A 27,256-nucleotide genomic window follows, 5' to 3' on the forward strand; every position below is an offset into this window, starting at 1 on the left:
TGCAGCATTTGACAGTAGTAAATATTTTGTAAGTGTTGTTAAAGAATACAACTAGCAGAGTGTAACCAGAATTAACCACCTGATTTTGTATTTATTTCAAAAATAGACATGCTGTAGTTTGTTTCTCACTTGCCTGACTGTGCATCAATATTTCTCCTTTTCCCTCTTCTGTTTCTTGCTTCCTTTAGTATCTCTGACACATAAAGTAATACATTTTAAAACACCACTGGGTTTCCTTTGTTTTAGCCCACTTAAACACATCTCAGTTGCTTTTAGAGTCTTCATTTTGCTTCTTCAAAAGATATTATTAAATTAATGGATATGTTGCACTTATATTGCCTTCCACCTGAGAAACTTTATAAATGTTAATTAACTGCACAATTTTTTTTTGTCAGTAAGGAGTAGCAGTCCTAGTTAGGGCCTGATCCAAAGCCCCCTGGAGGCTATTAGTCTTTTCACTGACTTCAATGGGCTTTGGATCAGACTCTCACACATGGAGAAACTAAAGCACAGAGCGATTAAGTAACTTTACTAAGGTTACACAAGAAGTCTGCAGCAGACTTTTTTTAACCCAGAGCTCTAGAGTCTCATTTCAGTGTCTTAACTGCATGACTGTCCTTCCTCCCTTTCAACCTCTGTGACTACAATAGAAGAGAGGTTCATGTAATAATGTACACTAATTTTGGGGACCACACAGAGAAACCACACTCCCCCATTGAGTTTCTGTAGCTACCCTTTCTTCAGTTTGTTTTTCTATGCCATTGCATTTTGGGGTAGAGAGGGACCTAATTTTATTTTTGTGGTTTATTTTTTTTTCCAAGGAATTTTACGTGAGTGGATGAATAAGAGTTATGGTCATTTACATGGGGACAAACAGAAGTGATGATCTCTATGATGATTGAGTTGTAGCTAATTTGGGTACTACTGAAAACAACACAAGAAGTCCCCATCCCATCTGTTGTATTTAGCGGTGCTGCTTAGAAACCTATCTTCAGAAATAACTAGTTTTGGAGGTCTGCAGAGACTGAATGGCTCAGTTACTCATTCTAGGTGTCTTTCAGCTAATCGTGTATGGATCAACACGGGCTGGCTCCAGCAACCTGCTGCTCTTCCTCTCCGACCGGACATGGTGCAGACTTGGCAGCTGAGCTGATGAAAGAAGGGGAGGAGGGATGCATGCAGCTACCAGAATTTAGAAGGAGAACTAACACCGTACATGGCTCATATAAATACCACAGCCTCCCCAGTGCCATCCTTTGGTTAAGGGATGAGGGAAAGTCAGAGACAATAAGCAGAGCCCCCCGAAAAGGAGAGAACGTGGAATTGAACGAAAGGGGTCACTGTTGAAAGTGCTGCATGTGAATCTAGTCATCCGCTCCCATTGGAGTTCAAAATTAGTAGGGCTCCGAGGTTAAACGGAAGGATTTAGTACTCTGTCTAAATGGTCACTTGCCCAACCGCCTTCCCTCGGTTTTGGGAAGCCCTGGGCATGAGTTCATGTTTAAACACAAGCGGGCTAGTACTGGAGTCATGCTAGCAATGGCCATTAGCATAGACGAAAAACATCCTGCAGGTCGAAGAAGGTTTCTCTCTCTCTCTCCATTTCTCTCCCCACCCCCCTTTCCTTCATTGTCTTTTAGCTTTACGCGTTTATAGATCCGCCCTGTTCAATACTCGGAAAACAAGAACTGGTTTTCAATACCGATCTCTGGGCACTGACTGATACCCCTGCCCTGCCTTCGGCACGGGTAACTGCTCCCACACCCGGAGTTAAGGGAGCGTGGGGGGTTAGTGACTGGGGAAGACACTGGGAGCCAGTTGCAGGCAGGTTCCCCGCGGGCATCACACCTCCCCAGGAGCAGCCCGGATTTTTCCCCCGGGCGCGCAGACGAGCCAGGCCAGCTAGCGCCAGCGCGCACCTCCCCACCGCGCAGCAGGGACCAACCCGCCCCACCACCTCCGCCGCCCCTCCTCGTGTCCGCTCAGCTCCAAAGTAACAGCAAGCTTAACCGACACCAAAAATAAGCCAGCGGCAACTCCCATTGGTCAGGTTCAGTCCAGGCTCCAGCCTCCCATTTGCAGCCGGCGATGCCTGTCAAAGCTCCTCCTTACCGCCCGCTCCCACCCCCTGTCTAATTGCGGGTGCAGGGACTTTCCTAGCTGCTACAGGTAGTCGGGAAGCGAAGGGCGCTGCGCCGCCCGCGCTGCTGCAAGGGGCTGCGCGCTGCCCGGCCTCTCTCGAGCGCAGGGGAGTTTCTGGGCCGTGCTCCTTTCTGACTATTAATGCAGCCAACTTCCCCGCGCGCCCCTGCCTCGCGCTGACAGGGCTGCGGCGAGGCGCGAGATTCCTCTGACTCCCCCGAGCGCACGCTTCAGAGCCCGCCGCCGCGGAGTGTGTGCGGAGTGGGAGCGTCTCTCCGGGGCGCCGCAGCCTGCCGCGGGAGTGACTAGCGAGCCCTTGCCGCGAGCGGGGGCGGAGGGACCGGCCTGCAGCCGAGGGGCTCCGATCCCTGGCGGGGCAGCCGGGCGGGCGGACTCGCAGCCAGAGGAGGAGGCGGCGGCGGCCCCGCGCACCGTGTGCCCTCAGGGGAAGCGGGGATGGACCTCGCATTGTTCCTCTGCTAAGCAACTCCTGCGGGGCGCCGGCGCCGCGGACCATGGGCTCCTCGCCTTTGTCTCCCGAGTGAGCGAGCCCTTCGCACGCCGCCTTTGTGAGCCGAGCCCCGCGAACATGGATGTGACCATTTCCGAGCTCATGGAGCTCTTCCTGCAGAGCCCTTTGGTGACCTGGGTAAGTGGCGCCTCATTGTTACGGGTTCTGGGGACCTGTGTGCTGGGCAGGGGGCTGCCCGCTCCCCCCGCGCCCCGGGGAGCACCTGGCCGCGCGCCCCGAGGGGCTGGGGACAGGTTGGCGTCCCGCTGCGCGCACCCCCCCAACGCTGCTTTTTGATTCTTAAAAGCAACTTCATGCAGAGATCTCTTGGCCAGGCTGAATTATCCCCACCTTGGCGGCTGGCAGGGGAACAGGTTTATGGGTCCTGGTTATTTTACATAATAATAATATCAACTGTCTACTCCAGTTACAAAGTAGCTCTATTTTTCAACTATAAATAAAGCTGCTGCAAATGTGTCTGCGACCAGTCCGGGGGTCTCCTAGAGATCCGCCTTCAAAACAAAAAGAAACTTTACTCTCTGAGACATAGGTGCTGTTCACAATAGGTCCATAGAAGAAAAGGGATTTTGACCTGGTGGGGGGACCCATCTTGAAAAGAGGAATTCAGTTATTCTGTTGCTACTTACCTGCTCTGTGGAGGTTTGAATGCTAGGCCTAAAGCAAAAATGCCTTCCAGGATATGATTGTCACATGAACCATAGATAAGTGTTGTGAGATCAGTAATTAGGATGAATCTTTTTCAGATTTTGGAAAAGGACCGTGTGACTCTGAAATGGGGAGTGTCAAACCCCACCTTTGGAATGGGGGATGGGAAAGGAGCCTGAATGATGTAAATCTTGCCCTGGTACAATGAGAGCAAAGAGCTTTCTTTCTATGAATTTGACATCCACCACCGGTTGGGAATCTGTCTCAATCTTTTAATTTAAATGTGAACAATGTTGTCAAATAGGCCTGGGCACCCTCAGCCGAAATATTTGTCCCTCTTGGTGATCAGAGTCACCGAATAAGAACCACTGTCCTTTGCTTTTATGACACAGGTACACAGTTCTTGCTGGAGGAAGAAAAAAAAATGTGTAGGCAGCAAGAACAGGGTTGTGAAGATGCTTGAGTCAAATTCATAGATTCCAAGGCCGGAAGGGACCCTTGTGATCATCTAGTCTGACCTCCTGTGTAACATAGGCCAGAGATTGTCTCCAAAATAATTTCTAGAGCAGATCTTTTAGAAAAACATCCAATCTTGATTTAAATTCAATGCTGGTGTAAACAAGTCTAGCACTGTTGAAATCAACGGTTTTACAGCAGGGCTGCTTCCCTCCCCTTATGTCAGAAAGCCTATTCGCAAATGAGTTTTTTGTGTTTAGAAGATGTGCAGGGATTGTTTAACTACTCAGTTTGTAATTGCTTTGGCAGGAGTGGGGTTGGAGGTGGTTTCTAGCGAGACTTGGGATGTGTGCAATTTTAAGTTACTCTGTAAGAAAATTGTGATGGATTATTAAAATATCTGCTGTTTTTTCTGACAGGTGAAGACATTTGGCCCGTTAGGGAATGAAAATGAAGACAAATTGACTATGTATATGGATCTCGTTGATGGTGTCTTTCTGAACAAAATCATGTTGCAAATGTAAGTGATCTTTTAAGGGATAATGAAAACTGCTTAGTGTTACAAGATCCAACCTTAAATTACTGTAATTGAGTTGGCTTGTATTTAAATATATACTGGAAATCAATACTTTTGAATAGACAGGTCAGTTTCCTGATATGCAGATTGCCTCATTATTGGTGAATGAAATGTGTCTTCCCATTGAAAGTGAAGTGTGTGTTACTGTTGTTTGACAGGCATTAAAGCATTTCAGTCTTCTCTATAATTGATAGAGAGTTGGTTGGAAAACAGGTGCACGGCGAGAGGAAAATCTTTTGCAATATTTGTCCCTAGGTTGAGAGGGGGATTGGTGGTTTTTTGTTTTTGTTTTTTTAATTTCCTGAATTTGAAATTGACCACACAGAAAAGTTGACCCAGGTTTAAAAATGGACTTAAAAAATTGCCCTGATACACAAACAGTTAACGAATGTATCCCCCTGTGATGGCACATTTCATCATCTCTGGAGAAATGAAAAAGCCTTATCACGTGAAACTTTACTGTAGTTAGTGTCACACTTGTGTAGAAGGGCTGAAATATTGATGTTCATATATAAAGTTTCACTGTGCTCATGTAGTTTAGTAAAATACTTTTTCATTTGGGTGGCGTGTTTGTCACAGACCACTGCAGATAGAACTCTTTATAAATAGTTTAATCTGAAATAGAAAACAGTTACCTTAATCTAGCTCTGGTTTTTTTTCTTACATTTAAGTAAGCTCTTAGTAAAAAGTTTCTACGTTAATCTAGTTTTGACCACATCCTTTCCTGTCGCTGAATTTATCATGTGCAGATTCTGTTTCATATGAATTTGCATTTGGTTTTAAACATAATGGACATATTTAAGATGAAGAATTTATGTGGAAAAGTTTTTTTTATTTTAACTTTTAAAGGTGGAATTTTCAAAAGCACTTAATATGGGTCTAATTCTGCTCCCATTGAATGAAGTTTATTGACATTTTACCATAGATTTCAATGTATTCAGATCTGCGCCAACCCTGAGCACTTTTGAAAAGCCTGCTGTAGATGATTAACTTGTCACTGGGAGCTTACTGTGGAAGTATTTTCTGAAAAGTGACTTTGTAAAGATGGTGTCTTGAGTCTGGCTTCTTACCCCAAGATATTGAGTCCAGTATCCTGTCTCAGATGGTGGCCAGCTCCATGTGCAATCTGCAAAGTGAAACTGAATTCTTTGTGGTTTGTGCATTACCAGCCATAAAGATTCTGTAAATGGAATTTAGCTAACAATTAACACAAGCCAAGGTCGATTCCAGAACACTCCCTCTGAGGTGTATTGTTTCTGCAGTGCTAACTGAAGTGGTTTTTAAAAAAAAAAAGTGTGTGTGGGGAGGGTGGGGCCAAAATCTTACATGACCTATGACTCTGATTACAGAAAGGCCCCGTTTCTTAGTCATTTTTCATGGTAGAACTCCTTTTAAAATAGCATTTCTAAAATCAGGGTTCCAAGCATCAATATTTAGATCCACATCTAAACTTTCTCAATGTATAGAAGTGGAAGGGGGTTTTACATCATGTCTATCTTTACTTAAAGTACTTCTCCATGCCAGACAAAGTTACAGCTGTAGTGAGGCTGCTATGGAATTAACTAACTAGAATTAACTAATTTATGGACATTGTTGGAAAAAAATTTTTTAGAAGACTTCGTACATCCAAAGAGAAAGTACCTAACAAAGGAAAACAAAAATGGTGCTAGCTTGGTGTCTATTTACAACAAAGAAATATGAGCAACTGAGTTTTTCTTTTAGTGATAGAACTGTAGAAGATCACTGTGTCTCATAATAATGAATCCAAAAGTGCTTTGCTGACTAAAATTATATATATATTATTAAAATAGAGTGTTTACATCACCTCATCAACCATTGAAATGCCTCCACCTCTAGAGAGGAACATAACTGTTCTACAGTGTACAAAAATTTAACAGTGTTTTGGGACAAGAAGTGAACAATAAAATCCAATTGAAATTGCAGGGGGGGAAGAAATCAGGTTAACTGTAATTATGCTGTTGGAGTTTGGTCAGGATACCATACTCTGGCGAAAAATGCCATGGGATCTTTAATGACCAATAGCATTCAAGAGCTTAGCCTTACATCTCGCCCAAAAGACAACTCTGCCAGCAGCACCATGGGAAATGGGGGAGGGGAGGAAGCACTAATGCACAATGAGTACTGGAGTAAGAAACTCTCATTAGATTAAACACAAGCAGACAGAGCTTTACTTTTTCCTTTTTTTTTTAGATGGTTTTGGCAGTGCTTCTGGTGGTGTCTTGGGATCAAAGAAACCAAAACTTTTCTATTGAGAGCCCAAGATTATTTAACTAAGGAACCAGCACTACAGTATTTATGTACACCCAAGCCAGCAAGGTGCTGAAGAGAGCTGCTGTCCGTGACCTTCACTCTTTGTTAGCCAACCTTTAGAATTTGCAATGCAATTACTGCTTGCCTGTAAATCAGGAGAGCCTTTCTAAATGTGTTTCTGCCCCCATAAAGTTTTCAGAATAGAAAAACAAATGTCTCAGAAATGCTCGCTCAGCAGTTCCTCAGGTTCCATGTAAGGTTGACTTTAAATGCTTGCGTCTTACTGAAACTGAGCTTGTCAGGGTCCTTGCTAAATTGGATAGTATATTATGTGCTATGTTAAACTAATGTTGGCGCTCTGAAGGTGGAGTGTAGTAAAGAGCTCCTAGACAACTATCTGACCAATCAGGTGTTCTCTTCTTGTCAGTCCTACTTGAAATTGTTTCGCCTGAGGAATATCCTGTTGACAAAGTTGTTTGAACACACACAACACAGGCATATGACTTCACACCTAAATGAAAGTTTGAGTTTTAGGCTTGGATTTTTTTTTATGGTCCCGTGTGATTGAAACCCTTATTGTTTAGCTGCAGCGAAACAGGTGTCTCTAAATGGGAATTGGTGAAGCTGGTATTTGTATTACCTCCCCACCCCTGACCAAAACTTTGTTTTGAGTTGCAGGGGCTGGTGCTGTAGGTGTTTCATTGTTAAAATACATTATTTCTGTCCTGCTGTCAAGTGAGGTTTAATGTCCGATCATCGCTGAAAGGAATCCAGTGGCTCTATTAAGTGGCATGGTTAAACTTGGTGAGCTTTGATTGCTGGCAAAACATAAGGCTTTGACTGTGTGCGGTGCTGAGCAGGCTCCATTCACACAAGCAGACCAATGATTTCTAAATACAGTAGGCTGGATTAGGCCCTACACGCCATCTGGCATGCTGGTGTGGGTGCAGAAGGGCCGTGCTGCAGCCAGAACCCCCAGGAGGCATTTTGGATGACTTAGTCAGATCAGCATGGCAACTGCACCACCTTCAGAGGGAGGTGCAGTGCAGGCTGCCATTCTTTTTGCCTGTCCAGGTCTGCTGGCTGTGCGAAATGGGGGAGGGGGAGTGAGGGCTGGCCAGTGGCCTGCTGCCACCCTGTCCTTTTTAGACAGCTAGAGTTCAGAGAGACTCAGAAATGAGCTGAGCCTCAGGCACGCTAAACTTTTCAAGGAGGGACGATAGGCCTCCTTACCCACTTATGCAGGTGATAGTTACATATTGAGTCAGACTGTGGCCAACATCCAGTGTTAATGTCACTACATTTTTAGATACTGCTAAACAGGATAAGTCTTTTTGTTGTTGATGGTTTCTTCCTTCTGTATTCTGACACAGTTGACTCTGACCTAAGCACGGATATGGCACAGTTGCATATCTGTAAATAATATCTCTTGTGAGCAAATGATACAATATTCTTTAGTGGGGCGCTAAAATAATACAGGTATCCATAGTGAAATTGCAGTAGTACTAGAACGTCTGGATTTCTTGTGAGTGCATTTGTATCAAATTAATACGCTGTGCTACAGCACATTTCAAAGTTTTTCAGACTCTGCTGCATACAGTTTTGTGTCACTCCTGGTATGAAAGTGACACAAATCTGATTGTCGTGATTACATTGGGGCAGGAATATCTGTTAGTGTACGCAAATATTTACTGCTTAAGCCCCTAGCTTTTTATGATGGAGTGTTTTTATTGGGAAATGGTGGATGTATATACACAAGGAGCCCTAAATATTTGCGTATTGCCTTGTTGAACAATAGGTTACACCCCTAGCCTGGAACATATCTGACAGGAATAAAGTAACAAAATATCTGACAGGAATAAATCTGATACAACCATCATTTTTTGTAACTCCTAAATGAAAATATCTTTGAACTTTGCTTGGATTTGCTTGATTTATAATATCAACCTATCTTCTATGATGTCAGTATATGTGATAGGAGTAACCAATACTATAATGGAAGCAGCAAGCAGCCATGTATACATGAGGGTTACATTATTTGGAAGCATATTTCTTGTATTATTTTTAAATCATATTTGAATATTTATTTTACAGGCAGTTTAGGACCCAACCCTACTCTCATTGGCTTTTAGTCTAATAGATACGAAAGAAGAGGAAGCTGATATTTGAATCATGTAGCAATTAAACTAAACAAAGTCCCCTTCTGTTGTTTGTTTTCCATTAGTGAATTACTTCCAGGAACAAAGTGCAGGCAAAAGAATACAGGAGATTGGGACTGCAGGATAGTTTTTCTCAAACCAACTTTTATCTCTGACAAAATCAGCCCAGAGGCAATAGAATACTAATGACCCTTGGTACATTTGATTATCCGTGATATTTGATAATTCGCTGGCCCTATTTGAGGGCTTCCCACTGATTGGTAATGGTTTAACTGATGGCTAGCTCTCTGAGCTCTTCTCAAGCACAGTTAACCAGTATTAGCAGCACAAAGCATTCAACCATCAAGACCTCCCTGTGTCCTCCAAAAAAAACCCCAAAAAACGATCTGATTTTTTTAATTATTAATTTTGTGGTCCTTTTATTTGCCTTCTGTTTTTTAAACTTCTGAGTTACACTCAACTTATAGTTTTTCTCTGCAATCATGAGGGCTAAAAACATACATTCTCTTTAGAAATGAAAGTTGAGATTCTCATGTACTCATATGGAGCAGGGGCTTTAAGGAAAATGCTGAATAGCGAGGTACTCATAAGATTCAGTTCAGCGGTCTCAAACTCATTCATAGTGGGGAGCATATTTTAATACAGAGATTCTTGTGAGCTGTCACCTCCACTTGCATAATATCCCTGTTAGTTTCTGTGTAATCTAAGTATGATATATTTCTAGTTTGTTTTAATACAATTTTTAATAATGTCTAGCTCTTAGAGATCTTTTCATTGAGAGCTCTCAAAAGGCTTTACAAAGGGAGGTCAATATCATTATCCCCATTTTACAAATGGGGAAACTGAGGCCAGTGAGTTGCTCAAAGTTGCCTAGCAGGCCAGTGGCTGAGCTGAGAATGCTTGGAATTTAGAAGCTGGAAACAAGGAGAGCCAGTATCAGTTCATAGGCCGTGGTTTGAGACTCTTTGTCTCAGTTTAATGAAAGGAAAAAGATATTCCTGTAAATGTGAAGCTTGCTTCTTATTGCACAGCTTACCCCAGTGTCTTATGATTTTGTTGAACCCTGTTCCCACTCCTTGACTTTGCTCCCTCTATTCTTTGCTATTAGAGTGAGTTGTACCCTTTTCTGTGTTGTTTTGAGTAGCTTCCTCTCTCTTTCCCTACACTGAGTTCTGTTCTTTTGCTTCTCCCCTAGATTTCTGGTATCTTCTTCTCTCTCGCTCTGTGTTTTTGTCTTCATTTATCTTCTCCTCCCCCAAACATCCTTCTTCTCACTCCCCAGATTCACATCTTCCAACATACCCACCTGTCCTGCATGTGCCCATATGCAGCCACACATTCACAGGCTGATTTCTGGTTCCCCCATTTAAAGAGAAGTGGGGAGATGCCACTCTGCTGCCTCTTGTCCTGAAGATACAGGCATGTCCCCTGGATCACAGTGGTCCTGTCTTTCTAACGTCTAAAAGAAGCGGCTGCCTCCTGTGTTTCTGTGGGTACGTCAACACTACGGGATTATTCCGATTTTACATAAACCGGTTTAGTAAAACATTGTATAAAATCGAGTGCACGTGGCCACACTAAGCACATTAATTCGGCGGTGTGCGTCCACGGTCCAAGGCTAGCATCGATTTCTGGAGCGTTGCACTGTGGGTAGCTATCCCGTAGCTATCCCATAGTTCCCGCAGTCTCCCCCACCCCTTGGAATTCTGGGTTGAGATCCCAGTGCCTGATGGGGCAAAAATCATTGTCGCGGGTGGTTCTGGGTAAATGTCGTCAGTCACTCCTTCCTCTGGGAAAGCAATGGCAGAAAATCATTTCGCGCCCTTTTTCCCTGGATTGCCCTGGCAGACGCCATTAGCATGGCAACCACGGAGCCTGTTTTGCCTTTTGTCACTGTCACCGTATGTGTACTAGATGCCGCTGACAGGCGATTTAGCAGCGCTACGCAGCAGCATTCATTTGCTTTTGCATGATAGCTGACATGGTTATCAGCTGTTCTGTACCATCTACTATGCCATTGTAAATTGGCAATGAGATGATGGTTACCAGTCCTTCTGTGCTGTACCATTTGCTGCTGTCATAGGTGCCCCTGGCTGTGAGATCAGCCAGGGGTGCAAAAGACAAAAATGGGAATGACTCCCTGAGTCAATTCCTCCTTTATGGTATCTAAAAATAGAATCAGTCCTGTCTAGAATATGGAGCAAGTGTATCAGAGAATAAGAGAGCACAGCTGCTCCGTGTCAGATCCCGCAGAAATGATGAGCTGTATGCCATTCACAGGGGGTGCCCCTGCAACAACCCCACCTGTTGATTCCCTCCTCCCCCAGCCTTCCTGGGCTATCGTTGCAGTGTCCCCCCATTTGTGTGATGAAGTAGTAAAGAATGCAGGAATAAGAAACAGTGACTTGTTAGTGAGATAAAATGAGGGGAAGGCAGCCTCCAGCTGCTATGATAGTCCAGACAGGACATTAAGCAGTGTCGGGGAGAGGAGCCCAGCATCCCGCTATGATAGTCCAGGCAGAACAGAATCTTTTCTTTACACATGAAGGGCGGGGGCTGATGGAGCTCAGCCCCCTGTTGCTATGATTAAGATGGTTACCAGCCATTCTGTACCATCTACTGAGAAGTAGTAGCACTCATGGGCTGATGATGACGATGGATATCAGTCATATTGTACCATCAGGCACCAAGGAGAGGGGGCGAGGATGCTACAGTTCAGTGCCGCAGCATTGCGTCTACCAGCAGCATTCAGTATACGTAGGGTGACATTTAAAAGAGTCAAGAGACTATTTTTTTCCCTTTTCCTTCTGTGGGTGGGTGGGGGGTGGTAAATTGACGAGCTATGCCCTGAAACACCGCGGACAATGTGTTTGACCCTACAGGCATTGGGAGCTCAGCCAAGAATGCAAATGCTTTTCGGAGACTGCAGGAACTGTGGGATAGCTTGAGTCCTCAGTCCCCCCTCCCTCCCTCCATGAGCGTCCATTTGATTCTTTGGCTTTCCGTTACGCTTATCACGCAGCAGTGTGCTGAGTCCCTGCTATGGCCTCTGTCTGGAGATTTTTTTTAAATACTTTGGAATTTCGTCATCTGTAACGGAGCTCTGATAGAACAGATTTGTCTGCCCATACAGCGATCACATACGTACGGTCCATGCTGGAGCTCTTTTTGGATTTGGGACTGCATCGCCACCCGTGCAGATCAGAGCTCCATGCTGGGCAAGCAGGAAATGATATTCAAAAGTTTGCGGGGCTTTTCCTGTCTACCTGGCCACTGCATCCGAGTTCCGATTGCACCACTGACCACTCTGGACAGCACTGTGGGATACCGCCCGGAGGCCAATACCGTCGATTTGCGGCCACACTAACCCTAATCCAATATGGTAATACCGATATTAGCGCTACTCCTCTCGTTGGGGAGGAGTACAGAAACCGGTTTAAGGAGCCCTTTATATCGATATAAAGGGCCTCTTAGTGTGGATGGGTGCGGTGTTAAATCGGTTTAACGCTCCTAAAATCGGTTTAAAGATGTAGTGTAGACCAGGCCTGTGATTCCACAGTTGCTCCCTTCCCTTAGCAGCCAGCCAGCCACCCCCGTCTCTACTCCCCTACATCACTCAGCGCATTCATGCTTGCCACATCCCTACTAGCCTAGGGCAAGTGGATTTTTAAATCCTGGTAAGTGAGGTAGAGAGAGCAGCAATCCAATCTGTTCCCTTTGCATTAAGCTGCCCACTCACACTAGACAGAAAATCAAATATAGAAAACATATTGTAAACACTTATTTAAAAATATTATAATGAAGTATCGGTTTTTCTTGCAGAAAAGCTGAATGCCTAGAACACCTGGGATTCATAAGTAGGTTCTCATCCAAGTCCTAACTGGGCCAAGATGCCTTTAAGTTACAGAATTGTGTAAGACCAAGCAAACCAGGATCCGTAAGATAATCTGCTTTTCAGAAACCAGACATTGTCTCAACGAGCAACTTGCCATGACTCCCATAACTTACTGATCTCCTATTGCACATGTGCATCTCCAGTATCAGTATCTGAATTTGTTATACAGTGAGCATTAACATTTCATAAAGTGCTTCTGTGGTGACAAGTTGAAAAGCATTCCGGTTTCAGGGAAAGGAGCTACTTACCTCACCTCATGCATAAGATTCCATGCTGCTTAGGACGTTTATAAAGTTGCTGTATACATGGTCTCACTTATCCCAGTCTGTCCTATTGGGCAACAAACTGTATATGATTGTGGTCTGTATACTGACTAGCAGCTGTGAGCTTTCGGGGCATTGCACAGTGCCCCTTTCTGACGTTAAACAAACCTGCCTACTTATGCAATTTCTTCAAACATCTGTAACATAATGTTCAGACTATATTTTATTTTCAAGAAAGCACTCGGCCTCCATCTCAGAGTGGAGATGATGGAACCGCTTAAATAACACCATTTACTCCAGTCTGGCTCCACAGGCAGATCAACAAGCCTCGTGGTCAATGATATTAAAGGCTGCCCTGGGCAAACTCATTATTGTCATTAAACGTAATAGTGGCAGTTGAGGAAGTTTTTTTTTTTCTCCCTCACGCCCTGATCCTGCAAACACTTATGGATGTGAATAGTCTCAATGATTTCAGTGGGGCTACTTGTATGTGTAAAGTTAAGTGGCTGTATGGGTGTGTTTTGCAATTTCTGGGCGGTAAAGGGGGTGTGATTTTTTTTCCCAAAGATGTCTAAATGATTTAGGAGCAAAAGTCCCATTAAAAGTCAATTGACCTTGTGCTCCTGAGTCACTTAGGTGCTTTTGAAAATCTCACCCTGGACCTAAAACTGCCCGATCTAGGAATATTCAAAAGAAACACCAGTTCTTTGCCATGGCCAGTTGTGTGTTTTCCTCTCGTGGGTTTTTTATTAATCAAACGTTTAAAGTCAGCTTATTTTCCAGCCCCATCATCATTCCTAGTATGTCCCAGTGATAGATTTGTGAGATAAGCAACCATCAAAAATAATATTTCCTTTGTTAAAGTATGGCAGCAGGTGCCAAATAGAACAGCCAAAGCCCACATCTCTTCTTTCTGGATCTAGACTTTGGGCTAATGGGCTGTAGTATTGGACCGCAGCACCGCTACGTAGTTCATGAATGGATTGGTTCATGTGGAACCTGGAGAACTTTGAACTACCCCTTCTCTTTGTTCAACTTCTCTTTACTATTTGTTTGCTTCCCTGTGTATTGAAATGACTTTAATCACAAACCTAAGTATCCAGCATCCATCAGAATCAGACTCTCTACTAGTATTCTTTAAAGCATTCCCCATACAGGCTGCCCTACCAAGGACCTGGAGAAGCCAAACCCAGGTTCCCCTTTCAAATATTGCACATGTCTTGTGCTGTTGCACTGCTGGCTGATCTGTCTCACTTGTATAACCCCATCACCATAGTATTTGAGCATCGGTTTCAGTAACAAGGGCAAGTTAATCTCATGGCTGCAAACATCAACAAAAATGAGACGGTTCAGGTAAAGGCATTCATGTTGAAGTCCTATGTTTTTCTTAACTTGTGCATTAAAACTGCAGTCTGTGTGCCAAATATTACTGCTTCTGTAAGAGTGGATGAAGAGGAGTCTTGCCTATTTAGGCCAGTGGCAAATTTACCACTTTGTACCTCAGTGCATTTAAAATCGCCAACTGCACATGCGTATAGATATCAAGTCTAATAGCAAAGCAGGACTTTGGCCATCTCTTCAATGGGAGAGACGCTCTGTGATGTCTACACATATCACCCATGTTCAGTGCAAAGATGAATTGACGTGGTTGTGCTTAAAAACAAAAAAATACTCTTAACTGCTTACGGTACTTGTGTAAACTTCGACAAACAGTGACACCGTATGTCAGTTCCCCTTTAATTCACCTGTCAACACCAAAATTCAGTGTTTCCTCTGGAAAGTTGTCAATGGCTAGATTAACTGCCAGAGCAAAGTCCTGGATGCAGATGCCAGTGTTGATTAGGTGTCAACTGATAACACTCTGAACTAGGGGATTGACTGATCACAAGTTTTTCAGATCCCTTTTAAGGTGCATTGATGTGTTTAACTTCCATACAGATTCTCTTAATCATTTGGGGCTTTTCTTTACCTGAGAAACAGTCATTTCAGTTCACCCTTGAGATTCAGTTGTAGTCACTTCCTTTAAAACAAAGAAAACTTCTAGCCTCCTAATCTCTTCCCGCCCCCAACCCGATTAATTGCTCTCTTGCACGTGCATGCACCTTTATATATATCTTCCAATAGTTCCTAGAAGCCCCAGTCAGGATCTGGGCCCCAGTTTGCTAGGCACTGAACACTCATAAAATATAAGACAGGGCTTAAATTTAACTAGGCAAGACAGAAAATGGCCTGTGTCTGAATGAGATTTCCTTGCATCAGGGATGGTCTAACTATATGTATGCTGCATACCCCTTGCTCTGGGAGAGCATAGTGGTTGTAGGATGCTGTTGCTTAGAAGTGAGGGAGGCTCTTGAATGGCCACATAGGGTCACCTAAAATGTGTTACGCAGAGTGGTATGTGGAGGAGTTCCAAACTCTCTCCCTCCCTTTCATTGTGTTGTTAGTTTATTGTATTGTAAGTTTTTATGTATTGTACTGAAATATTCAAATGCTTAAGAGTCCTCCTTGTACTGCATTATTATAGTGTGACAGGATAGAGCTGATGCATGCCCAGTCTTTAACATTGGGTTTTCTCTTTTTTTTTTTTTTCTTCCTTCTAGAGATCCACGGCCAACAAACCAACGTGTCAACAAGCACGTCGATAATGATGTCAACCTCCGAATCCAAAACCTGACCATCTTAGTCAGAAACATCAAGATTTATTATCAGGTGTGCCTTCTGCTCTTACTGGTGTCTGCCAAGGGTTGTGGTGTTTCCGCTAGTACAGGAATTAGTAGTCTGTTAAAGAAAACTACCACAGGAAATGAAGAGGAAATTGTGTTCATGTAAAAGCATTTTCAGTCATCATTGCCAGCACTTTGAAATACAGATAGAGCTAACTTTTCTAGCCTTCATGGCCCATCGGCAGATTTTAAAAAGGAAGGAAAAAACTGAGTTTGAAGGATATGATAGCACTTTAGTTAGCTGTGTCAATATTCAAGTCTTCTGCAGGATCTATGAAATAGGACTAATGTCTGAGGATATAAAACGTGTTTTAAACAAGTAGCGTTGCTTTCACTCCTAGAGACATCTTGAAATGCCAAGGAGTATTAAAATGGGCCTGTACGTACATATTGTGTTTAAAAAAGTCTCATGAAAGACTGACTACATCAACTCCCATTCCCAGGTTCTTCTCATCCACCTGCATCTCTTCTAGCCATATGCTGTACACTAGAGGCAGCTGGGTGGAGTGTTGCATCTCTTGAGAGTGTGGGAGAATAATGGTACTTCATTGACTTTAATTACAGTTCTGTGGCTTGATGCCACTAAAGTAGAGAGAGACCCCAAAATATTACTGCCACCAATTGCTATCTGTGCTACAGAGCTTGCTAAAGAAAGTCTGAGAGGGATTCATGCAGAAGAAAGTAAAATAGAACCGATGACTTTTAAATGCAAGTTGTGGCAGCATGTCAGGAGAGTAGATTGTGTAGCTTTTTGATCTGAGGTGGTATGTTGGCATTTTATATATTTTTGAAGACAACAAACGTATGGCTCAATCATTTAGCACTGTAGGTATTGCTGAAATGGGTCGTCATTCACTTAAAAAAAAATAACTTTAATTGTCCCGTTGAGTTCTCTACCCAAGCAGGGAAATCCCATTTCCTCAATCTTTCAACATAACAGGATGGGATTTCCTTGTCTGTCTTTGTTATTGCTTACTCAGCACCATAGATCTGTATGAAGTTTTACAGACATCAGAAGACAGAGAGAGACAAGGTGGGTGAGGTACATTTTATTTTTATTTATTTTTCCTCCCCCCCTTTTATTGGACCAACTTTTGTTGGTGAGAGAGACAAGCTTTTGAACCACCCAGATTCTTCTTCAACTTGTCTGTCTCGCCAACAGACGTTGGTCTTATAAAAGATATTACCTCACTCACCTTGTCTCTCTAATATCCTGGGACCAACATTTCTACAACTATGCTATGTACAACATCAGAAGACACAGTCTTTCTCCACAAAGTTTGCAATCCAAGAACCTGATCCTTAGTTTGCTGAGAGCCCTAAGCATTTAGTCTCACTCATGGGAGTTCAGCACCTTGCAGCAGATGATCAGGCCCTTTGTTAGACAATGTACGAACAGGGGCTAGAGTATGGGAGAAAATAAATGTGATTCAGAATTATGTGACCTGGCTTGTTTAGTGTCTTGTTGGTTTTGCGCTGTTGGGTTTTTTTTAATATAATCTAATCCAGCCAGGCACTACAGTAATACCTTATAACACACTTTCTTATTATTTGTAACAGGGAGCAAGAGCTGTGGCTGGAGATGGGAGGCATAATAATAAGATTCTGGCCATATTCCAGAAAAATCATTCTAGACCATTACTTTGTCAGGCTAGTGCATCTCCCTGCCTCAGGAATGCATACCCTGCATGTAAATAGTATGATAGCAAAAATTAATTAGTTTGTTCTTGAAAATATTAAATAATAGCAAATCTAACAAATTAAATTTTTGTATCTATACACTACATGTAAGGAGCTCATTTCTCCTTTATCACATCAAGATCTTTAGGGCAAATCCAAGGCCTCTTGTTAATCTAAGAGAGATTCCCTTTTAAATGACGCTGCATAACCTTCAATTCCCAATAGCCTGGAAGGAGTTAAAGGCTGTCTGTGCAGCAACCTGCGCAGTTCTATATATGATTGATCTGCAACGTCACATTTCTACTAATGGTTGTTGTATTTTGGAGGATTTCTTGTGTGTTAGAAGCCCAGCTAGTATATATCATTTGAATTAAATGATGGTTGGTTGTTACAAAGTATACCCAAGGCATCTAGAATGGATATTTCGGGATGTGCTAGAGAATTTTGCCATCTAAAACTTTTCATAGTAATTATTGTGAAATCTCTCCTCCTTTGAACCTTTTTGTTTGTTGTTGTTTTTTAAGTAGCCTGAAATTAGTTGTGTTTGTATAGTTGAGTAATCTAAGTCAATAGCTCAAGATGAGGCTAGTGTGTTACTGACAGAAAACATCTAATCAATTTCAGTGGCAGTCTGGAAGTGGGAGGGAAGGTTCCTGACAAACAATAGAAGCACAAATTGCTGCTTCCTCAAGGGAAGCACAAGCTTAAAAAACAGCATGTTGGCCTTGGGGAATTCCCTTCACTTTCACCAAATGGACTCAAATCTCGTTTACAGCTAATTCCTTGTATTTGGTGGGGGGAGTATATATGGAGGGAACTGAGGGTGATTATTCTTTTGTGTGTTATTAAACAAAGGGTCAAAGTGGGTGTGTCAAAACAAAAGCCTTTCCCCCCCACCCAAAGACAAGGAAGAATAGAAACATAAATTCATGGTCCCTTAGTCCCTGTGTTTTGTGGAATAAGATATCAGTAGCTACTAAAATTAAACTATTTTAAGATATCACTCAAAGGCTGGATAGTTTTTTGGGTCCATATAAATGTCTAACATAACTGTGCTCAGTATAATTGATCTCCTTGTTAAAACAAAATTTATTTCAGTATTTGGTGATATTCTTCTGAATGTAGAGGTGGGAATAAACCAGAACCCTGGACCCAAATTGCCCCCCACAATGTTAGGACATTCCAGATCTGGATCGGAACTTTGAGGCACTATCTCTCTAACAGGCCTGAGCTGGGTATCTGGGAAATTTGGATCTAGATCTGACCTTTGTGGCTTGGACTTATCTCTTTTTAAAATTTGCTTCACTGGGCATAAATGGGATGAGCAAATGCACTAAAGAAACACTTTTACACTGGAATCAGAACAGTTTAGGTGGCTCTGAAGTTCACCTGGTGTTTCAATTGCTGTTTTTGTTAACTCTGTCAAAAGCAATTAATCTATGAATTCAGTGAAGTTATGCCAGCGCTTACAGCAGCGCAAAACCTTGATCACTGAGGGCTGTAAAAAAACAACCACCAGTGCTTTGTGTCATGATTGTTGCAGTAAAATGTGGAGAAACATTGATAACTTTTAAGATGAGAGAATTTTGATTTGGCCAGTTCCAATTTTTTATTTTAATGGGAGTGTATAAAAAAGGGTTAATCCTGGTGGCAAGTAAAGTCTCTACATTTCCCAGTGAGTACCTGCACTTTTACAGGCTCTGTAATCATGGCCTGTGAGAACTTCATCTCCTGAAACTAAGCAAATTAGTCACTTTGTTGTGGGATTTCTTGAGCAGAAATCTGTTAGAGGATCTGCCACTAATTCCATTTAATGAACATTGTGCCACTGGCTAACAGCAAAAATGCTGGTAATTAATTTTTTGAACTTTTGTGACATTTTGGGAAGGCTTCTATGAGGGAGAATGTGAAATTTCATTGTCAGCTGTGTGTGTGTGTGTGTACATGTGTGTTGGAGGGTGTGTTTGCACTTTCAAGCTAGTGCTTTGATCAAGCTGATGGTTCAGAGCATTGGCAGCTTTCCACTGCCCTTGTTGATGTACGTAATTGTATGTCTTTAACGAACTGAAAATCAAAAAGGAATCCTAGAAAAAGTGGAAACATGGATGAATTGCTTAGGAGGTGTACAAAAGAAGAACACAAGCATAGAATCATAGGGTTGGAAGGGACCTCAGGAGGTTATCTAGTCCAACCCCCTGCTCAAAGCAGGACCAATCCCCAGTTGGCCCCCTCAAGGATTGAACTCACAAACCCTTGGTTTAGCAGGCCAATGCTCAAACCCCTGAGCTATCTTCCCCCCCATGTAGGGACAAAACCAGAAAGGCTAGGACACAAAATGAGTTACACCTTGTAATGCACGTAAAAGGCAGTAAACAGGTTCTTTAAATACATTAGGAACAAGTGAAAGACAAAGGAAAGTGTTGGCTCACTACTTAGAGGAGAAGTTGACCTAATAACTGAGGACATCAGGAAGGCTGAAGTGTTTAATGTCCATTTTGCTTCATTCTTCACTAAAAAGGTTAAAGTTAGCAGATAACACAATTAATATGAGCAACAAGGGGGAAGGAAAATAGGGTAAGAACAGGTTAAAGAACCTTTAGATAAGTTAGATGTATTCAAGTTGGCAGGACCTGATGAAATTCATCTTAGGGTCCTTAAGGAACTAGCTGAAGCCTGAAGCAATCTCAGAACCATTAGTGATTATCTTTGAGAACTCATGGAAGACAGGGGAGCTCCCAGAGGACTGGAGAAGGACAAACGTAATACCTATCTTTAAAAAGGGGAGAGATGTGGGGAATTGTAGACTGGTCGGCCTAACTTTGATTCCTAGAAAAATACTGGAACAAATTTATTAAACAGTTTGTAAACAAGTAGAGGATAAAAGGGTTATGGTGCAGCCAGCATGGGTTTATCAAGAATAAATCATGTCAAACCTGCCTAACTTCCTTCTTTGACAGGGTTACTGGGGAAGCAATATGGGATATATCTTGACTTTAAAAATGGATACTGTCCCATGTGATGGTCTCTCAATCAAACCAGGGAAACGTGATGTGAAATTACTATAAGGTGGGTGCAAATCTGGCTGAAAGACCAAGAGTAGTTATCAATGGTTCACTGCTCAACTGGATGGTGTTTTTTAGTGGGGTCCCTCAGGTCAGTCCTGGGTCTGGTACTATTCAATATTTTTCATTAATGATTTGGATAATGGAGTGAAGAGTGTGCTTATAAAATTTGTAGATGACATCAAGTTGGGGGGCGGGTAAGATGTAGCTAGGACAATGGCAGGAGAACTTGGGGAAAATCCTGAGTGTAGACACACCCTATTCTATTCTGTTTGGTTCTTATACTGAATTCATCACCATAGCACCCTTTACCACACTGTAGGTAATGCTTTATTTAGCCTATGGATGCTAGCATTAAACCATTGTCAACACCAGTGCAACTGCATTCTTTACCAACAGTGGGTACAGAATGTGCTTGTGTGGACTAGGCTTTGGAGCGGTTATTTGAAACAAGCCTGGGCTGGGGCAGACTGGCAGGGTAGCCTGGGGAAGCTTGAAGTGTCATGCTTCTTCCATTCTGTGCATCGGCCTCTGGATCTGACACCTTTTATGGGCAATGAAATTCATTTTAATTATAGTTTGAAAAAACTAGAAGCAACAAAAGGATCTGTTTCCATATCTGCTAGATCATTAACTTTCAGACATGCCAATATTCACTCAAATGGCACATACTGCATCACAAAAACCCCTACAGTTTGCATAAAAGCTTGTGGTTGTGGGAAGAAAAGAATTAACATTATCATCACTTGGCTAGTGTCTGTGTGGTTTTGAGGCTTATCTTTCATTTGAAGAATGCAGATTGGAAATGCCAGTGGAAGAAGCACTGTATGTGGTCACTGCTACATTTTGATGCCTGTAGTTCCCATAGTTGTGACCACTAAGTCCTTGGACAATTGCTTGACATTTCTAAATGGCTGGAAATAGTTCTGCATTTAAAAAAGAATTGCTGCTGAGAAGCAATTCTGAAACCAGTTATACTCTCAAAATGGCTCATGTGCAACTTCCACAAGTAACTCAAACCTTAAGTTCCATTAATAATGGTGGGAGGAGTAAATATGAAGTCATTCACTGAATGTGCAGAAAGAACATTATATATATGTCGTATTGCTGCAAATCCAAGTTCTGGTTTTGGTTCATAGCTTGTGCCCAATAGCTGTGTTGCCAGCTGTAAACAAGATTTTATATACAATGTGCCCCTTTGTTGAATTTACATCTCTCTTCTAATAGTAAGAAGACCCCCAGGAGTCTCTGATTTGTTGCTTAATTAATAGGCCTCTATAGGTAAACTTTATTTCTTAGTACTAATACATATCTATATTTCAAGCGCTCTCTCAGTTCAGGAACTCAAGGGAGGAACTTTTTTCTTGAGTTTTGAAATCCAAGCTTGTAAACCACAATATTTGTCTCTTCTCAAGACCACAGTTTTTACAAATAGTCCCTTATAAATTCACCCAAACTACTTTGCTGACTATACACTATGGGTTTGTCAATTTCCTCTCCAAGGTGTATGCAACTGAGAGCACAATTTATTTGTAATATATATTTAAGTGCCTGAATCAGTCTCTCATGTGTAATTTTGAACATTAATGTGCCTCTCAAAGATAACAGATTTTAAACTGTGATAACTTGTAGCAGGATATGGGGAAGGTAAGGTATAGAAGCTGAGATTCTTAGTACTATAAACCTTGTTACGTATACTGGGAATAATTTAGTATCAAGTACTTGTCCTTTTTACAAAGGGGTAATTTGGTCAAGTGGATTGGGTGGTAGGAGATGTTGGTTTTAGTCCTAGCTCTGGTGGTCACTTTGGGCAAGACCTTTCTGTTTTCTGTGCCTCCATTTCAGCTCCTACCCTTTGTCTATCTTTATTTAGATTGAACGTCCATGGGGCACTAACTGTCTTATTGTGTGTTTACGCAATGCCAAGCACAGCAGGACCCCAATCTCAGTTGAGGCCTCTTGACACTACTGTGATGCAAATAAAATTTGTGGTCAGGTTTTCTATTATGGAATCACAGAATGTAGGGCTGGAAGGGACCTCAAGAGGTCATTGAGTCCACCCCCTACACTGAGGCAGGACCAATTAAACCTAGACCATCCCTCACAGCTATTTGTCCAACCTGTTCTTTAAAACCTCCAATGACAGGGATTCCACAACTTACCTTGGAAGTCTACTCCAGTGCTTAACTATCCTAAGAGTTAAAGTTTTTCCTAATATCTAACTTAAATCTCCCTTGCTGCAGATTAAGTCCATTACTTCTTGTCCTACCTTCGCTGGAAATGGAGAACAATTGATCACAGTCCTCTTGATAACATAAACAGTACTACCACCGAACCAGTTATTCCCTGTTTTGTAGTTACGCATTTGATTTTTCTTTTCCTTCCTAAGTGTAGTAGTTTGCACTTTATTGAATTTCCTATTGTTGAATTCAGAACAATTCTCCAATTTGTCAAGATCGTTTTGAATTCCAATCCTATCCTCCAGAGTGCTTACGACCCCCACCGTCCAGCTTGTTGTCATCTGCAAATTTTATAAGCATACTCTCCACTCCATTATCCAAGTCATTAATGAAAATGTTGAATAGTTCTGGATCCAGGACTGACCCCTGAGAGACTCACTAGTTACACCATCCCAGTTAGATAGCAATCCATTGATAACTACTCTTGGAGTACAGTCTTTCAACCAATTGGGCACCCACCTTATAGTAATTTCATCCAGACAATGTTTTCCTAGTTTGATTATGAGACTGTCACAAAGGATGGTATCCCTTTCTAAAGTCAAGATTTAGCCTGTCTTCTGCTTCCCATGTAGGCCAGTAACCCCATCGGAGAAGGAAATTAGGTTGGTTTGGCATGATTTGTTCTTGACAAACCCATGCTGGCTGTACCTTAACCCTTTTATCCTCTACTTACTTACAAACTGATTGTTTAATAATTTGTTCCCGTATCTTTCCAGTTATCAAAGTTAGGCCAGTCAGTCTCTAATTCCTCAAGTCTCCTTTGTTTGCCTTTCTCCAGCCTCTGGGAGCTTTCCCATCTTCTGTGCGTTCTTGATAATCGCTAATGGTTCTGAGATTGTGTCAGCTAGCTCTTTATGTGCCTTAGTATGAATTTCATCAGGCCCAACTGACTTGAATGCATCTAACTTATCTAAATATTCTTTAACCAGTGCACTAGCTACAGTATGAAATACGAAGTAGACAGTATGTTAAGTGGATACTAAGGATACTCATATACTGTAGTCAGGTGTGCCATGTAAGTGAATTCTTTGTTCTGGCACAGATTTCTTGAGTGAGCAGGCAATCACTTAATCTCCCAGTGCCTCAGTTCCCCATCTGTGAAACTAATGGTACCGCCTTACCTCACAAGTGTGTTTGTAGAGATAAGTATACTAAAGATAGTACAATAATGGGGGCCATAGAAGTACCTTTTATAGGTAGGTCCCTAGACAGGTTACTCATCTGTACCAGAGAGAGAAGATCTGATACTGTGTAGTGAGATTTATGCCATCTGTAACTCTGGTGGAAATAGACAAATTAGCCATTTGTCCCAGAGTGTGGTGGCTAATTTGGAAAGATATCAATATTTTGAAAGCTACTATTTCAGATGGTACAGGGATCCCGCCACATGTCATTGAGAACTCTGCTGTTTACTAGCTGTGATTCTAGGATGCATTGCAGCTGATATATTGGATTATGTCTGAAAGCTTAATACAGCACTGAGCTTTGAAAGGCACATTTTTCCCCCTTGAGGCTCTGCATATATTTTAATCATGAATGAAATGCTGAACTCAAACAGATTGGGGGGGAAAATAGCCCGGCTTTTAAACTTCTTTATGCCCCGTAATTTCCTGGAGCTGGAATATAGGAAGGACAGAATAGGCTGGCATGTGCCTGGGTTAGTTCTGTCTTTGTTTTGGCTAATAAGCTAGGAAGGTGTGAATTCATTGTACAGACAAATGGGGAAACCAAGCTGAGATAGCAAGGGACCTCATGTGTGCTCCTTAATATAAATACTAAAGGATGACAATGAAGATGACTCTGAATTCTAGGCTCATAGCTTGAATGGAATGTACTTGGAGGAGAAGGGCTGTGCTGCTGTCATCAGCTGCCTCTTTTGTTCCGATCCAAGTTTCAGTGGGTTTGTTGTTCTAGTTTGTGGCAGCAGTTGGTTAAGGTTGCCACATCAGAAGTAGAGTCAAAGGGTCAAAATTCTGAAAGCACAGGTGAGGAGGTAAGATGATCACGGTGGGCTCCAGCACCTACTGGACCCGAGGGTGCAAAAATGGGTATTGTACAGCATGAAATACCTCTCTGGCTTTTATTCAGCACTTCTTGATTTAACCCACGACATTTTATCATCAACTAGGGGTATGTCTACACTACAAGACTATTTCGAATCAACTTAAGTCGAATTTGTGGAATCGACCTTACGAAGTCGAATTTGTGTATCCACACTAAAAACACTAATTCGACTGTGTGAGTCCACAGTAACGGGGCCAGCGTCGACTTTGGAAGCGGTGCACTGTGGGAAGCTATCCCACAGTTCCCGCACTCCCTGTTGCCCATTGGAATTCTGGGATTCCCCCCAATGCCTGCTGGGGGAAAAAATGTGTCGAGGGTGGTTTTGGGTAACTGTCATCATTGAACCGTCAATCACGCTCTCCCTCCCTCCCCGAAAGCGCCAGCGGGAAATCTGTTAGCGCACTTTTCTGGTCAGTGACAGCGCGGACGCCACAGCACTGCGAGCATGGAGCCCGCTGGGATCATCGCTGCACTTATGGCCGTTGTCAACTCCTCGCACCTTATCGTCCACCTCTTCCACAGTCAGGTGCTGAGAAATTGGGCTACTTTTCAATGGTGCTGCGAGCACTGGTGGACCATGGGGGACGTTTTACCAACATCAACGTCGGGTGGCCAGGCAAAGTTCATGACGCGCGTGTTTTCAGGAACTCTGCTCTGTTTAGACGCCTGCAGGAAGGTAGTTTCTTCCCAGACCACAAAATAACTCTTGGGGATGTGCAGATGCCTATAGTGATCCTCGGGGACCCAGCCTACCTGCTAATGCCCTGCCTCGTGAAGTCCTATGCAGGCACCTTGCACAGCGACAAGGAACTCTTCAAGTACCAGCGAGCAGCGTGACCTGTGACTGTTCAGTTTCTTTACAGAGAAGCTGAACCTGCCCCTGTTTCTTTACCAAGTTACTGTTGACCAGCATCTGCAGTTACATACTCCGTCCACCCCGCTTCCCCCACTTCCAACACACGTTTAAAAATAAAATACATGTTCCACTGTAACTTTACAAAGGTTTCTTTATTGATGACTTTGCATTAAAGGGTTGAAACTGGGACGCAGACTGTGCTGGGTAGGGTGTGCGGTGATGTAAAGACCGCCTCTAAACTCGAGGAATGACAGGCTCCTGCTCCCAGAGCGGTCTGCAGTGCCGGACTGGTTGTTTCAACGGAGCCTGCCATCCCTCCTTTTTGGGACTCTGTGTGCGGGGGCTATGTGGCCTTGTGGCGGGGGAGGACGGATACAGATTCCTCTGCTGTGTGGCTCTGTGGTCCAGGACAGGGACCGTTGCATGAGATCTGTAACCCCCCTCCCCCGCTACAAAGTCTCGTACACCCCCACCCACACAGAACCTGCAAACCACCTCCCATACCGACCAGGGTGCCTACTGACTGCACTGTGTGTGTGACCTGCTGCTGATCCTGCCCCCGTCTCTGTACGCTGCTAAAGGTGACTGTCCTATGCAATACCCTACCCCCTTCCCCACCCACCCCTTCAAACGCAGCGTTGTGTAAAAAAGCATGACGGAAACAGTAATTAACAGCAAAGTATTTTTAATAATTAACCAGACAGGGGATGAAACTGGGATTGGGGCTAGGGTGAGTCAGGAAGGGAAGGAATTCTCAAAAATTAGGGTGAGAGCTTTTGGGTACTTGAGCACTCTGCTGGGGTGCAGTGACAGTTTTCACGGCCCCTGGCGCCACTCCTTCTGGTTACTTTGGGTGACGGGAGGTATGGGACTTTGTGGCAGGGGAGGGCGGTTGCAGATACACTGTGGGGGGGGCTCTGTCCTCCTGGCTGCGGTCCTGCAGAACATCCACAAGGCGCCGGAGCGTGTTCGTTTGCTCCCTCATTAGTCCAAGCAGCGTTTGAGTCGCCTGCTTGTCTTCCTCACGCCACCTCTCCTCCCGTTCGCTGTGTGAGCGCTGGTACAGAGAGAGGGTCTCCCTCCAGTGGCTCTGCTGGTCCGCCTCGGCTCGGGAGCACCCCATAACTTCAGCGATCATCTCGTCCCGTGTCTTTCTCTTTCGCCGCCTAATCTTTGCCAGCCTCTGTGAGGGGGATGCTGTGGCAGGTCTGGAGATAGTCGAAGCTGTGTGATGGGAAAGAGGGAGTGAATTCCTTGCAAACATACATTTCTGCGAACAATGAACACAATCTAGTCTGTGTCTGTGAACAGCACCATGCACAGCACCTATCTTGTCCGCACTCCTGCAGCAGGCAATCCGGAAAGCATAAACTCTGCCCCTGTTCCACCCCATCGCACTGTCCCCCGACCCTTGGAATTCCGGGTTGTGATCCCAGTGCCTGATGGTGCAAATTTCATTGTCGCGGGTGGTTCTGGGTACATGTAGTCACTCATTCCTTCCTCCGGGAAAGCAACGCCAGACAATCATTTCGAGTCCGTTTTCCCTGGATTGCCCTGGCAGACGCCATAGCGTGGCAACCATGGAGCCTGTTTTGCCTCTTGTCACTGTCACCGTATGTGTACTAGATGCCGCGGACTGAGGCGATTCAGCAGCGCTACACAGCAGCATTCATTTGCTTTTGCATGACAGC

The 27,256-nt window shown here is 43.3% G+C and overlaps 1 protein-coding gene across 1 annotated transcript in view; it reads left to right on the top strand.

Moving 5' to 3' along the window:
* The first annotated feature begins 2,153 nt into the window (after nucleotides 1-2,153).
* CCDC88C (coiled-coil domain containing 88C) overlaps nucleotides 2,154-27,256 on the top strand; it is a 133,228-nt gene continuing 108,125 nt past the window's right edge. The window contains exons 1-3 of the mRNA XM_045013229.1: nucleotides 2,154-2,791; nucleotides 4,195-4,295; nucleotides 15,541-15,649. Coding sequence (XP_044869164.1) covers nucleotides 2,732-2,791; nucleotides 4,195-4,295; nucleotides 15,541-15,649 — 270 coding nt within the window. The 5' untranslated portion in view covers nucleotides 2,154-2,731. The remainder of the gene's footprint in view (nucleotides 2,792-4,194; nucleotides 4,296-15,540; nucleotides 15,650-27,256) is intronic.

This window comes from Mauremys mutica, chromosome 4 (genome assembly GCF_020497125.1).
Source record: "Mauremys mutica isolate MM-2020 ecotype Southern chromosome 4, ASM2049712v1, whole genome shotgun sequence".
In the NCBI taxonomy this organism is placed as follows: Eukaryota; Metazoa; Chordata; order Testudines; family Geoemydidae; genus Mauremys; species Mauremys mutica.